General features: G+C 40.3%; 2 protein-coding genes across 2 annotated transcripts; both read right to left on the bottom strand.

The window, feature by feature from the left end:
- Positions 1 to 1834: 1834 nt before the first annotated feature.
- On the bottom strand, positions 1835 to 9692 carry LOC100668299 (zinc finger protein 165-like). Its single transcript, XM_064293701.1, is given in 5 exon segments — positions 1835 to 2026; positions 3113 to 3219; positions 4753 to 4896; positions 5178 to 5543; positions 9671 to 9692. Coding segments are annotated over 5 exon segments (831 nt in total).
- A 1442-nt stretch (positions 9693 to 11134) lies between these two features.
- Positions 11135 to 12294, bottom strand: LOC100668587 (putative olfactory receptor 1F12P). The gene has a single exon (XM_003421118.3). It carries the CDS (start codon positions 12081 to 12083, stop codon positions 11145 to 11147), a length of 939 nt encoding a protein of 312 aa, XP_003421166.2. The 5' UTR covers positions 12084 to 12294; the 3' UTR covers positions 11135 to 11144.
- Positions 12295 to 13023: the final 729 nt, after the last annotated feature.

The raw sequence follows: 13023 nt of genomic DNA, 5'->3' as shown, positions 1-13023 counted from the left end.
TATTAGCTAAAATTATTGTTTTTGACGATGCTAGACTCAAGGGAAACAAAGTTGCAATTAAGTTAAAAATTGAAATAATGAAATTGTGACATAATGTTATAAGCATCATTGACATATAAATTTTAACTTAAAGAAAAATTGGCATTTCTCTTGATTTGACATGTTTCAAGTAACTTATACTGGATGAATATTTTAAGCATTTTTCTTTTTATAAAACAAATAAATCTTTAGAGGCTTTCTATAAAGTTTCAAAGTTGTCAGGAGTTTATCATAGGTCCCTGAGAAATAATACTTGAATTATTTTAATAGCAAGAAATCCAATTTTTTATATGTGACTTGATATTAAAGGTCTTAAAATTCTCATAGGTTAACCCATTAAATTTTTAGCCACAGCAAATAAGAACTTTGACTATACTAAATAAATTCCTCCTTAATGAACTTTAAAAATTCTCTATCTTTGGTACATATTTCTTATAGTATAACTCTTTAAGTGGCCAAAATGAACATATTCATTATATGTATATATATATACACACATACATATTTCTCTATGACATAAAAAGCAAGAGCCTATAACCTTTAATTATAATAAATATTTATTGACTCAATTAAATATCAGTAGTTTAGTTAAAAAATCTTGGAAAATTAATTTAAGCTTATATACTAAAAAACATATTATTGTTGAAGTAAAGTTTGTTTAAATAGTTTATATTTTCATTCAAGTTGTTTTTATTTTTATATATTATCTCGATTTAACGTTAGATTTGTCCACGGGTTGTTTATTTGGTGAAACTTTTTAAAACATGGGGTAATGCATAAAGGCACTTGGCAATGGCTGCACATAATTATTGTTCTGGTCTCCTTCTTCTTAGTGCTGCATTCTCTGCACTGTCTTCTAGACACCTGGACAGAAAAATGCCTTCCAACCTATTGGAGCCATATGTCATCTGGCACCCCACTTACTCCTGGCTTGTTCCTCAGCAGAAAGAAGGGTCTTCCTCTTCTCTTCCTTTTCTGGCCCACAGTAAGTGGCCTAATGAGAGCAAGCCTGAAGGATAGTTGGTCACGTCTGTCCCTGTGGTTACAGTTCCACACTGTAAAACTGTTTACAATGCCAAGATTAATAAGAAAATACAGCAGTCAATGTCACCATTTGAAAGAGCCCCTTCCCATTATGCACCTTTCACGCCTCTGGTCAAAGCAGTTCGCTCCTCCCATAATTGTGTTATATTCTACAACTGCTCTTGGGCAAGGGATTTCTGAGGAGGAACTGTCTTTGTTCTTTCTTTTGACCCTAGTGATATCTTTTGGATTGTGGAATGCTGACAAAACTGCGCGGGTTTATTGTTCTGCTGCTTTACTGCTAACATACATCCTTTCATACGAAACCTAAGTTCTCCACACTCTTCATTATGTTTGGTAGTGTAAAAATGGCATGGGGGGCAGTGTCTGACCTCCTCTAACTTCACAAGGGGGAAGGAGAGTCAAGATCAACAACCCAAGGCTGATTCCTACAAAGCGGAGGTCAGACATGCCTCCTCTCTCCACAATCTTTACCAATTCTGACACAAACCATCCTTCCCATGGCATTTTCTACTTCTCTGCTGAGTTTAATAATTCATTGCAATGGCCACACAAAAGTCACAGACCATACTCATGATTATGGGGTTTACTGGGGAAGTAACAGTTATAATCCAAGCTCAGGAACACTCAGGATAGAGTTCTTCCATCAGGACAGCCTCTTCCTAGCCATGCACTCAGGCATGCCCTTCCCTGGCCCTTGGCCTCTGCCCAAAGGCACTCAGCTTTCTTGTTCTGTGGGCTGGGAAGCCCATCATGCCATCTCCTGTTGCTGGGTCTCTGCTGTTGGGCCTCTGCCACTGCTTCTTGCTGGCTTCAGTGTTACATCTCCTCCTGTCTGTCTCCTGGTTCCAGGAGCTTCTGAGCACAGGAAACCTGGGTCCAAAGGATGTGCTTTCTGCTCTTGGCTGTTCTTCCTTGATGGTGGTGGGTTCTTCTTTGTGCTCTGGAATTGGTTCTATTTTAAGGCAAAACTGGCCTATCCCCTTGGTGGGCCACAATTATCCTATTTGCACAGTTCCACACAAATTACAAGGCCATGGCTAGAAAGGCCACACAAAAGTGATCCAGTGCACTGCAAGTAGTCCCTTTCTATTTGCTCACACTGTGCCAGCAGCATACAGTCTCCTTTTGTTCATGCTTTTCACCAAGAGATAGGATGCAAAATAACTGTTGAAGTCAATGAACCTGTGAGAATGGTACCATAAATGACATAGTCCAGGTACAACACTCTCATCGAGGGAGAGAGATGAGTCATTTTTTTCCACAATAGATATCAAATTGACTGACAAAGGCAATTTTTGAGTCAACCAAGCACCAAACTTTGTACTTGCACTTGATAGGCATGTATTGTTTTATTGATAAATGGGCCTTGAATGGCACCATACTTTCATCAACTGCCATGACATTTGATGGCACACACACCTCCTTTAGGTGGCTATTGAGAGCATTGAAACTTGGGCACAATTTGTGAAGCTGGCCATATTCAGGTTTTCCTTTGGGCATGGCTTTTGAATTATCATTGCAGTGTATGTTCTTGGTTAGTTTCTTGAATCTGGAATGGAAGTAACACCCAAGAGGGGATCACTGGACCAATAATGCCTGAGCTCTTGCAAGATGTGTATACCCATCAGTATGTGCACAGCAATGTATGCCTTTGTTTCCTCTACAGTTGTAGGCTGCCAGTTTTCAGAAGACCTTCTACTCTCCTGCTCTCTGTATCATCTGGTGTGCTCCTGGGTCACATAAAGATTTGTTTGGTCCTTTATAGTTTCCAAAATCTCTTCTGTAAACACAGACAAAAAATAATCTACTTCTGTGTCTGTATGGGTCAAGTCAGGGTAAACTTGAGCATGTCACTGAAGCGAGGTCATTAGATTGTCATAATAGGAGACATCCTCACACTATTCCCCTTCATTTCCTCCCCTTTCATCATGCACATCATCATCTGCTTCAACCCTTTCCTCCGCAACATCAGCTTCTTCCTCATCCTCTACTACCATGTTGATATTGTTGTTCCTTCAAAATGTACCATAGATCCCACAAGAATGTAAGTTTCTCCAAAGAAAGCATCCTCATCACACTCCGCCCCCAAGTCCTCCTCATTGTTGGGCAGAGAAAAGAGATAATCTAGAATTTCTTCAACGTTTTTAAAACAGGCCATTTTAAAAACCGAGAGATAATCCAGGGGAAAAAAAAAAACTGTTTGTTTTGCAAAACTAGGATAATACCTATATCATACCTCCAAACAAATGTGAGAATACACAAGGGAAGCAAATTGTCTAATTCAAGCCTCCTGTCCAAATAAATAAAACCAAAAGAATTTGTGTCTCTGGAAAATTACCACTACAATGAATTCTTTCTTCTTGCAAAAGTAGCACTTACAACTCAGAAACAAGAAAAGTAGTCCTGGAAGACTGTGAAACACCTACTCACAGTAGATCAAGGATGCTACAACATGTGGGGACAATGAATAGTGCCTGAGAAAGAATGGCACCTGTGAATAACTTATTCTTGTGAGAAGTAAATTCTCATGAACACACAGGAACCAGGAAATATACTAACAAGCTTATCTTCCAGTAAAAAAGCCAAAAGAAACAAAATTTTGCAAAATCAAACCTCCCAGATGCAACAACTAATACAATACCCTTTCAACATAGTAACATAGCACCAAAGCCCATTTCTTCAGCTTCATGCAGTTATTGAAGGGTATAGGTTCCTGCCTGGTGGCAGCAGGCACCAAATGTAGGAAAGTAGCTTTCCAAGAAACCTGAGAGGAGGAAAATGTCGATGGGAAATGTATGTCCCATGGGTCATGAATGGGTTGTAACATGCTTTGTTTCTTTCCATGTGTTTCTCCCTCTTTTGCTTCTTTTCTCTTTCTCTGACATTTCTCAACTCCTTTATTTTTCTTTCCTTTAATTTGGTCACAATATAAAATATGTTTGTGTTTTCTTTTTATTCCTTATCATAATATTTTAAAACATAAAGAGCAAAATTACTTCCCATTCTTCTCCAATTGGTCAATAACCTATAGGAGAAAGATTATCTACTTTTCATTGGGTAATAAGGAAAGGACCACCCAGCTGTCAAGACCGCTCTGAAAAGGAGATTAACTCTCCTTCTTCTTCAATGACAGACACTGTCTTAGTTTCCTAGTACTGCTGTAACAGAAATACCACAAGTGGGTGGCTTTAAAGGACAGAAATTTATTTTTCACAGTTTAGGAGGCTAAAATCTGAATTCGGGATATAGCTCTAGGGGGAGATCCTCTTTTGTTTATTTCAACTACTAGTAGCTGGCAATCCTTGGAGTTCCTGGGCTTGTAGATTCATCTGCTTCTGTTGTCATCAGATAATGTCTTTCCCCTGTGTCTGCATGCTTCTCTGTGTCTATGCTGCATTTGATATAACTCAGAAGAGATTAGGTTTAGGAGTCACCCTACACTCGTATAACCTCAACTGATTGATTATATTAGATTGCATTATGGAAAGTGATTATATTACACTAGATTACATTCGGAGCTATAAAGTTTAAGATTCCAACACATATTTGGGGGGACACAATTCAACCCATAACATTCCACCACCCTTTGGTCCCCCAAAATTCATGTCCTTTCCATGCGCAAAACACATTCATCCTCTTGCACACACAGTATATCCTGTCCCTTACCACAGTCCAGTAGGAGCTGGGGTTCTGAAAATCCATAAAGGTCCTTGGTCTCTATTGGCTGGAACTGGACACCAAGTGCTGGTCTTAGAGATGCCACCTTTCTCCTGAATATTTCTTGTCCGTGACCATGGGCTGGCACCTGAAAAAAATTAAGTGCCCTTGGGCTTATGAGGAAGTCTCTATTGGAAATCGACAAAGAACTTAGAGAAAAGAACAAAGGAAATGTCTTGCAGGAATACAAAATTAGGGAAGATGAATTAACTCTAATTCAATTGTAAAATGTGTGAGGTATCAGATGGACAGGAAAGGAGACATAAGTGTACACAGAACTTATCTCATTAGATATGCAATCTCAGCCCCTTTACTCCCATTGTGGTATTCCATCTCTTCTGGAGTATTAGATCTCTCATCCCTATGCAGCCGGAGTATTGCTTCATCAGTGCCTCTCTCCAAATCATCTAGTATTGTCACTGCCTCCTCTCCACTCTCTGGGTAATGCTCATGCACCCAGGCACGGAGCTCCTTGGGCAGGATGGTCAGGAACTGCTCCAGCAGCAGCAGCTCCAGGGTCTACTCCTTGGCGTGCATCTCAGGCTTCAGCCACTGATGGCAGAGCTTCTGGAGCCTGCTCAGCACCTCGCGATGCCCTGGGGAATCCTGGTAGCAGAAATGCTTAAAAAGCTGCCAGCAGAGTTCCTGCCTGAGGGGATCACTTCTCTGTAAACAAGTATCCTGCCTCCACGTAAAATCTTCCTCTTCTATCTTCATTACCTGAAGTCCGCCATCCTCCTCTGGGGTGTGAAGAAAGGCACAGCTTTCTTAGAGTCTGTTTTCATCTCAGGATAGAACGTATTATGGGAAAGCCCAGTTCTGCTTTGGAAAGTGTCTTCTTTAGTTTCGGAAGCTCTCCTGAGGAATAAGAAACTTACTGTTACTGTCTAGGAAGATGAAAGACCAACATTAGAAGTATAATCAATCATTCTCCATTTACTATGGCACTTACTGGGCACTGAGATACCTGTTTTGTGGAATATAACTGTTACATGACTTCTATCTCAAAAAAAAAAGCAGCTTAAAATTTAAATTTTAAGATAATTTAAATTTTAAAAACTAAATATAATTTAATATTAAATAGCCACAAGTCATATATGGTTAAATTATAAATAAGTCATGCAGAAAATAAGAAACAAAAGAGAAAAATGAAAGAAGTGTTCATAAAGTCGAAGATCTGAAAGATTACAGTGGGTTGTGGTGGTCAGAGAAAACTTAATTTAAAAACTAAGTTGTGGAGAATGGATAGGACTTGACTAGGTTGTGCGAGGAAGATATAGGAAATTACAGTAAAATGTGCGAAAGCCAGAACATGTGTAAGGTGGAAACCTGCTAGAGAAGGAAAACTCACTGAGTGTTGATGAGGTAGGATTGTTAATAGAGAGCTACAGAAAAGTGCTAAGACTGCCCTCTGTCAAAGATGGAAAACTTATGAGACCCAGAAATGCACAGCAGTCCCGTTCCAACTCTCACAGGTTTCACTGTACAAGCAGGGAAACAGCTTGAACAAATGGTTAACAGTGTAGCACAGAAGCGGGAAAGCAAAAGCGTAGCAGGTTTGTGTGAGGTAATTATAGAGGCAAAAATTGGGGCCTTGCTGTTGAAAGCCTCAAATGTCAAGTTAATGAATTTAGGGTTTATTTTTTATGTACTCGGGAGCCAATGAAAGCTTTTGAGCAGAATGACCTGGTGAACATTGTGGAGATTAATACAATATTCATTTCTAGAATGGACTACAGGATGAAAAGATGGAACTATAAAAAGGCCACTTTAATCATGCAAGTATCAGGAAAATACAAGCTTGGACTGTTATAATTATCTATTCAGAATTTGGAACTAGGGTTACTTATAAGTCTCTTAATAGAATAGGTCAACTTTTCTTTAGAGCCTAAGGTTAATAATTTCAGCAGGTGTAACTGGCTCCTTCCCCAAGTCTCAGGCAGGTTACCTCTTGCCCCAACAATTTCTTCTCTGCCTTCTAGATTCAGAGCTCAGCCCACATCTTGGTCATTGGAGCCCCTCATCTCACTATTAAAAAATAATAAACTAGCACTATGATTTACTTATCTGTGAGCCTAGTTATTGAACACCAGTTACTTAAGCCTTATTAACCTGTGAAAATAGTTTCCTGGTTTCTGAACTGAAAAACTGAGTAACAGGATTTAGAGGTGAAGTTCTAGAGTACAACAGCAAAATACAAATATCAGTCTCTCAGGTCCTTCTACTCGGCATTTTACCAAGTTTACTTCTGACTGATGCACTGTCATGTACTTTTTTGAAAATCTTACACATGCAAAGCTATGGGCTAGACATTGTCCAGCAATGGTTTCCAAGAATGTCTGAGTTCAGGGCCGGACTCGCTGCCTAATTGTCATGTGGAAACTTTGTTAGAAACAGATTCCTGGGTCCTATCCCCAGAGATACTGGCTCAGTCAGTATGGGGTGACCTGGAAATTCTGTATTCTGATGCACAACTCTAAACCGAAAAAACCCCACTGCCGTCGAGTCAATTCCAACTCATAGAGACTCTGTAGGACAAAGTCTAAGTGCCTCATGGGGTTACCAAGGCTGTAAATCTTTACAGAAACAAATTGCCTCATCTTTCTCCCATGGAGCAGCCGGTGGGTTCGAACCACTGACCTTTCGGTTAGCAGCAGAGTGCCACTGCACCACCCGGGCTCCTTGATGCACAGCCCTAGGGGATTTAAAAAGAAAAAAAGTATTAAGACACTTCCACCAAGGAGTTTGCAATCTAGTTGGAAAGAAATGACATAAAACACACATGAACATAAAACATTTCACATGCCAGACACACTGTAAGTACTTGATAAATATTGAAAGTTGAAGTACTAAACAGTTTTATGGTGGAAACAAAGAATATTCTATCTGTTCTGAGGTGGGAAGAGACTGTGTGTGTACGTATGCAAATGGTAGGAAATATTTTCTAAAGGGCTTAAATTGCGGAATAAAGAATAAGAAAAATTCAGATAGGCAGAAAGGAGGAGACAGGAAAAGAGTTGCGAAAGTAAGAATGAGCAGCAGATAGAAGGTGAGACCAGTTGGCAGGGTATTAACAATGAAAATGACTAAAAATTCTAACTCTGAAAGGAGCTCATCAACTCTTCTCTGAGTTCCTAATACGTATATATATGCGAACATAACACGTATTAGCTTGTATTATTTTCAGATGTTTTTCTTCATCAATTGACTGGAACTCCATGAGGTTGAGCACCATAAATTAACAATTATTCTCTTGGCCTCCCATGTGTTGAATGACTGAATGAAAGGGGAAGTTAAGACAGTTTGAAATAGCTTCTGTTTTGGATGCTCTGCATTTAAGATGATAATAAGACATCCACTTGAAAATGTTAATAAGTAACAGACACTATGAGATTTTAATAATAAGAAGGAACCAGGAATAGGAATACAGATTTAGACAAGATCCATAGAAAAGGCAATTGAAGATAAAAATCAGAATTAATTCTCCAAAAGTATAAACTGAAGATCACAGGCTCAAAGACTAAACCTGGGAAACCAGAGTTTGAGTGGGAATAAGTAGGAACAAAATCTAGTAATGACAGAAAAAAACAAAACAACCCTCCCCCCAAAAAACAGGGTGTGGGGGGTTGAAGAGGTTTAGTGCTGTGGATCAGAGAGTCTCAATCCGTCATATTTTACTATGCCAGTTTGATATGTTGTTGTTGGATGCTGTTGACCTGATTCTGACTCATAGCAACCCCATGTGATACAGTAGAATTTCCCCATAGGGTCTTCTTGGCTGTAATCTTTATGGAAGCAGATTGCCTGGTGTTTCTCTCATGTAGCTGCTGGGTAGGTTTGAGCCACTGGGCAGTTAGCACTTAACAGTTGCTGCACCGGGGTCTAATTTCGCCTATGGTTCCTAGAAGTGTTAATCAAGTGCTTACCAGGTAATATCCTAATGCATTATCTCATTTAACACAGGAAGAGGAGCAGTAAAGTTAACCCATTACAGTTGATTCCGACTCACGGAGGCCCTGTGTGTGTCAGGCTAGAACTCTGGTCCATAGAGTTTTCCATGGCTGATTTTTCAGAAGTAGATTGCCAGATCTTTCTTCCAAGGGGCTCTGGGTGGACTTGAAACTCCAACCTTTCACAGCTGAGCTCACTAACCATTTGTACCACCCAGGGACTGGTTCTACAACATATGGTATCTCCTCAGATAGCTGACAGTCCCATCTCCAGGTATTTCATCACTTCTCATCCATTATAAGCCAAGTCCACAATTCCTGGTAGAATTATCTAGTCCTCAAAGATTTGATATCTCCCCCTGAAGCCAGTTTTAAAATGACTTACTAACTTCAACATAGTAAACATGTATTGAGCATCTACTGCCCACCAGTCATTGTGTTGAAGGAGAGTTACAAAAATGGCTAAGCAGATGTGTAAACAGAGGCATCTACTAAACACTATGAGAGAAGAGAAAAAAAAAAAAGAAGAAGAAGAGAGAAAGGAGTAATTTATTATGTTGGGAAAAGTGAAGGTTCTGTGTGCATGTTTTGGGAGAGTTTGGTTGGTGAAGGAAGGGGAATTGCAGGTCACAGAACAGAGGCTCCAAAGTACATGCTGGGCAAGAAATGCTGGGGACATATATCTCTCTTATTTTATTTTATTGTGCATCAGGTGAAAATTTACAGAGCAAATTAGTTTCTCATTCAAAAATTTATACACAAATTGTTTCATGACATTGGTTCCAATCCCTGCAATGTGTCAGCACTCTCCCGCTTTTCACCCTATCTTCCATCTCTCCATTCATTCAGTTTTCCTGTCCCTTCCTGCCTTCTCATCTTTGCTTTTGGGTAGGTGTTGCCCATTTGATCTTGCATACTTGACTGATCTAAGAAGCGCATTCCTCACATGCGTTATTGTTTGTTTTATAGGCTGTCTAGTCTTTGAATGGTGAACTTTGAGAGTGGCTTCATTTGTAATAAGAGTGTCTGGGGACCATAATCTTGGGGATTCCTCCAGTCTCTGTCAGACCACTAAGTCTGGTGTTTTTTGTGAAATTTGAATTTTGTTCTACATTTTGATCTTGCCCATCCAGGACCCTCTATTGTGATCCCTGTCAGGGTGACAAGTGACAACTGGATACCATCCAGTTCTGGGCTTAGGCTGGTGTAGGCTATGGTTCATGTGATCCATTAGTCCTTTGGACTAGTATTTTCTTTGTGTCTTTGGTTTTCTTCATTCTCCATTGCTCATTATGGAGTGGGACCAAGAGATGTATCTTAGATGGCTGCTCACAAGCTTTTAAGACCCCAGATGCTACTCACCAAAGTAGGATGTAAAACATTTTCTTAATGAACTATGTTATTGCCAATTGACCTAGATGTCCCTCGAGATTATGGTCCCTAGCCCTTAGCCCCAGTATCTTGGTCACTCAAGGTGTTTGGATGCGTCTAGGAAGCTTCTATTACTTTGCCCCTCTTTGAGCTCTATTATGAATATACATGCTGGACATACAAATATGTATATAAAAATATCTACAGCCTGACCTATATATGTATGTGCATATATTCCTATATGTCCTCCTTCTGGTGGCACAGTGGTTAAGAGCTATTAAAAACTATGGCTGCTAAGCAAAAGGTCAGCAGTTTGAATCTACCAGCTGCTCCTTGGAAACCCCATGAGGCAGTTCTACTCTGTCCTATGGGGTCACTATGAGTCGAAATTCACTTGAGAGCAATGGCTTTGGTTTTTTTGGTTTGGTAACATCTGTATCTCTCTCTCTCTATATATATATGTAGGTATACTTCTAAATGTCCTCCTTCTCCTATTCAGCGTACATATCTGCTTTTAAGTTATTTGTTTTTACTGTTGTTGTAGGATTGTTTATACTATAGTATTTACTGTGGTTGCCTCTTTTTTTTCCCCTGTGTTTCTCTAAGTGTCTTCCTTTGCCTTGGTCAAGTTGTGCTGACTTCCCCTATGTTGTGTAGTGTCCTTCCCTTCACCAAAGTTAACACAGACCTAGGGCCATCCTCTATTCTGCACTCCCCCTGTTTATTCCCATGTTTACCTGAGCTGCCTGTGGTGTCTTCACTGTACATTCAAATGTTGATATCATGTTTTCATTTTAATCGTTACGGGACTTTATATATAGATTTTGTCCATATCAATAATCTCTAAGAGAGTTCAAATGGATAATGGCTACGATTATGTCACTCCTAGAGAGTTTGTATGATACTGAGTTATGTCAATTTTATTTAGGTATTTAATAACAACTTTGTAATTATGATAATGAAAAGGAAGCGATAAGCTCATTAGGATTTGTCTCCGTTGGACTCTCCAGCCAGTATGAATCACTGGGAGATTATACTCTGGCTTAGGGCCTTCTTTAAAGCCCCTTTCAGCTCACTGTTTCTTAGACTGTAGATGAAGGGATTCAGTACAGGAGCTACCACCATGAAAATCACTGATGCTGCTGAGTCTTTTTCAGTTGAGTGGTTGGATGAAGGACTCATATAGATCCCTGTGATTGCTCCATAGAAAAGAATGACCAAGGCAAGGTGGGAACCACAGGTGGAGAAAGCCTTGAGTTTTCCTTGGGCAGAAGGGACTTTCATCACAGAAGAGATGATGCGGGCATAGGATGCCAGGATACACCCTGCAGGTACCACAAAGATCAGCCCCACCATACCCAGAACCATCAGCTGATTAAGACTGGTGTCAGAACAGGATAGAGAGAAGAGAGAGCTGCTATCACAGAAAAAATGGTGGATGACATTGTCAGAGCAGAAGTGCAGATGGGCCATCATAAAGGTGTGCAAGAGTGGGTTGAAGATGGCAATGACCCAGGAAACAGCCACCAGGCAGGCACAGAGGCTCTGGGTCATAATAGTGGAGTAATGCAAAGGGTGACAGATGGCCACATAACGGTCATATGCCATCACTGTGAGAAGAAAATTGTCCATGTTGGCAAACATCATACAGAAGTACATCTGAGCCAGGCAGGCAGGATAGGATATGGACTGAGTCTGTGTTTGGATGTTCAGCAGCATCTTGGGAACTGTAGTTGAGGAAAGACAGAGGTCTACCAAGGATAGATTGGCAAGGAAAAAATACATGGGTGTGTGCAGTCGATGGTCTGAGACAATAGCCATCAAGATGAGCAAGTTCCCCAACAGTCCTGTTAAGTAGAGACACAGGAAAAGTGAAAAGAGGATTGCCTGATGCCCTGGCCAATTGGAGAAGCCCAGGAGGAGAAATTTGGAGACACTGGTTTGGTTTTCCTTTTCCATTGCTTGTATGAATCTGCATGAAAACCCAGAGGGTGAAATACTTTCGTCAGAAAAAAAATTTCCCTGTATATTTTTTGTATGCTCACCTATTCTAGTTATACTTATCAGATACCCTGCCTTTAGGCTATCCTACCTACTCTGTGATGCTCTCCCCAAGTCTTGCTGAACCACGAGTGTGAACTTTTACCCCGTCACCCCATGTGTTGCCTTTCCATATATCCTTCTTCTCTGGAACCTCACCTCATCTAAGATTTCTGTGGGATTGGTACACATTGTCCCTCAGTATATAGAGATTCTCTTTCTACTTATAAAGTTGACAGCAACTTTTTCATATTCTGTATTGGGTGTGGCTTCCTGACTGTCAGCTGTGTGTTGGAACATATCATGAACTTGACACACTAAATGACTCCATGGCAAGCATTGATATTTAAATGAGAAAACTTGTCCAAATGTTTGTGCAACACCATGTGAACCATCTTGCTTTGAATGGTCAGACACCTATCACTTAGAGTTCATAAAATGGGGATGTTTTTCTTGTTAGGTGCTGTCCAATCACCCCTGACTTATAACATCCCCATGTGCAACGCAATGAAACAGTGCCTGGTCCTGGGCCATGCTGGAGATTGGTTAGGGACTGGACCATTGTGATCTATAGGGTTTTCGTTACCTGAGTTTTGGAAGTAGATAACCAGGCCTTTCCTCCTAGTCTATCTTAGTCTGGAAGCTCTGCTGAAGCCAGTTTAGCATCATTGCAACATGCAAGCCTCCTCTGACAGATGGCTGGTGGCTGCACTTAAAGTAAATTGAATGTGGATTGAACAGAGGCCTCCTGCACAGATGGGAAAATTCTTCCAATGGACCATGACTGCCTTTCAAAATGGGGATAAACTATCTTACCTTTTAAGACTTAAAAATAGATGAGTGTGCTTAACACATGTAA

Source organism: Loxodonta africana, chromosome 1 (genome assembly GCF_030014295.1).
Source record: "Loxodonta africana isolate mLoxAfr1 chromosome 1, mLoxAfr1.hap2, whole genome shotgun sequence".
NCBI lineage: Eukaryota > Metazoa > Chordata > Mammalia > Proboscidea > Elephantidae > Loxodonta > Loxodonta africana.
The sequence above is the reverse complement of the archived record's forward strand: the minus strand, read 5'-3'. Positions and strand labels throughout refer to the sequence as shown.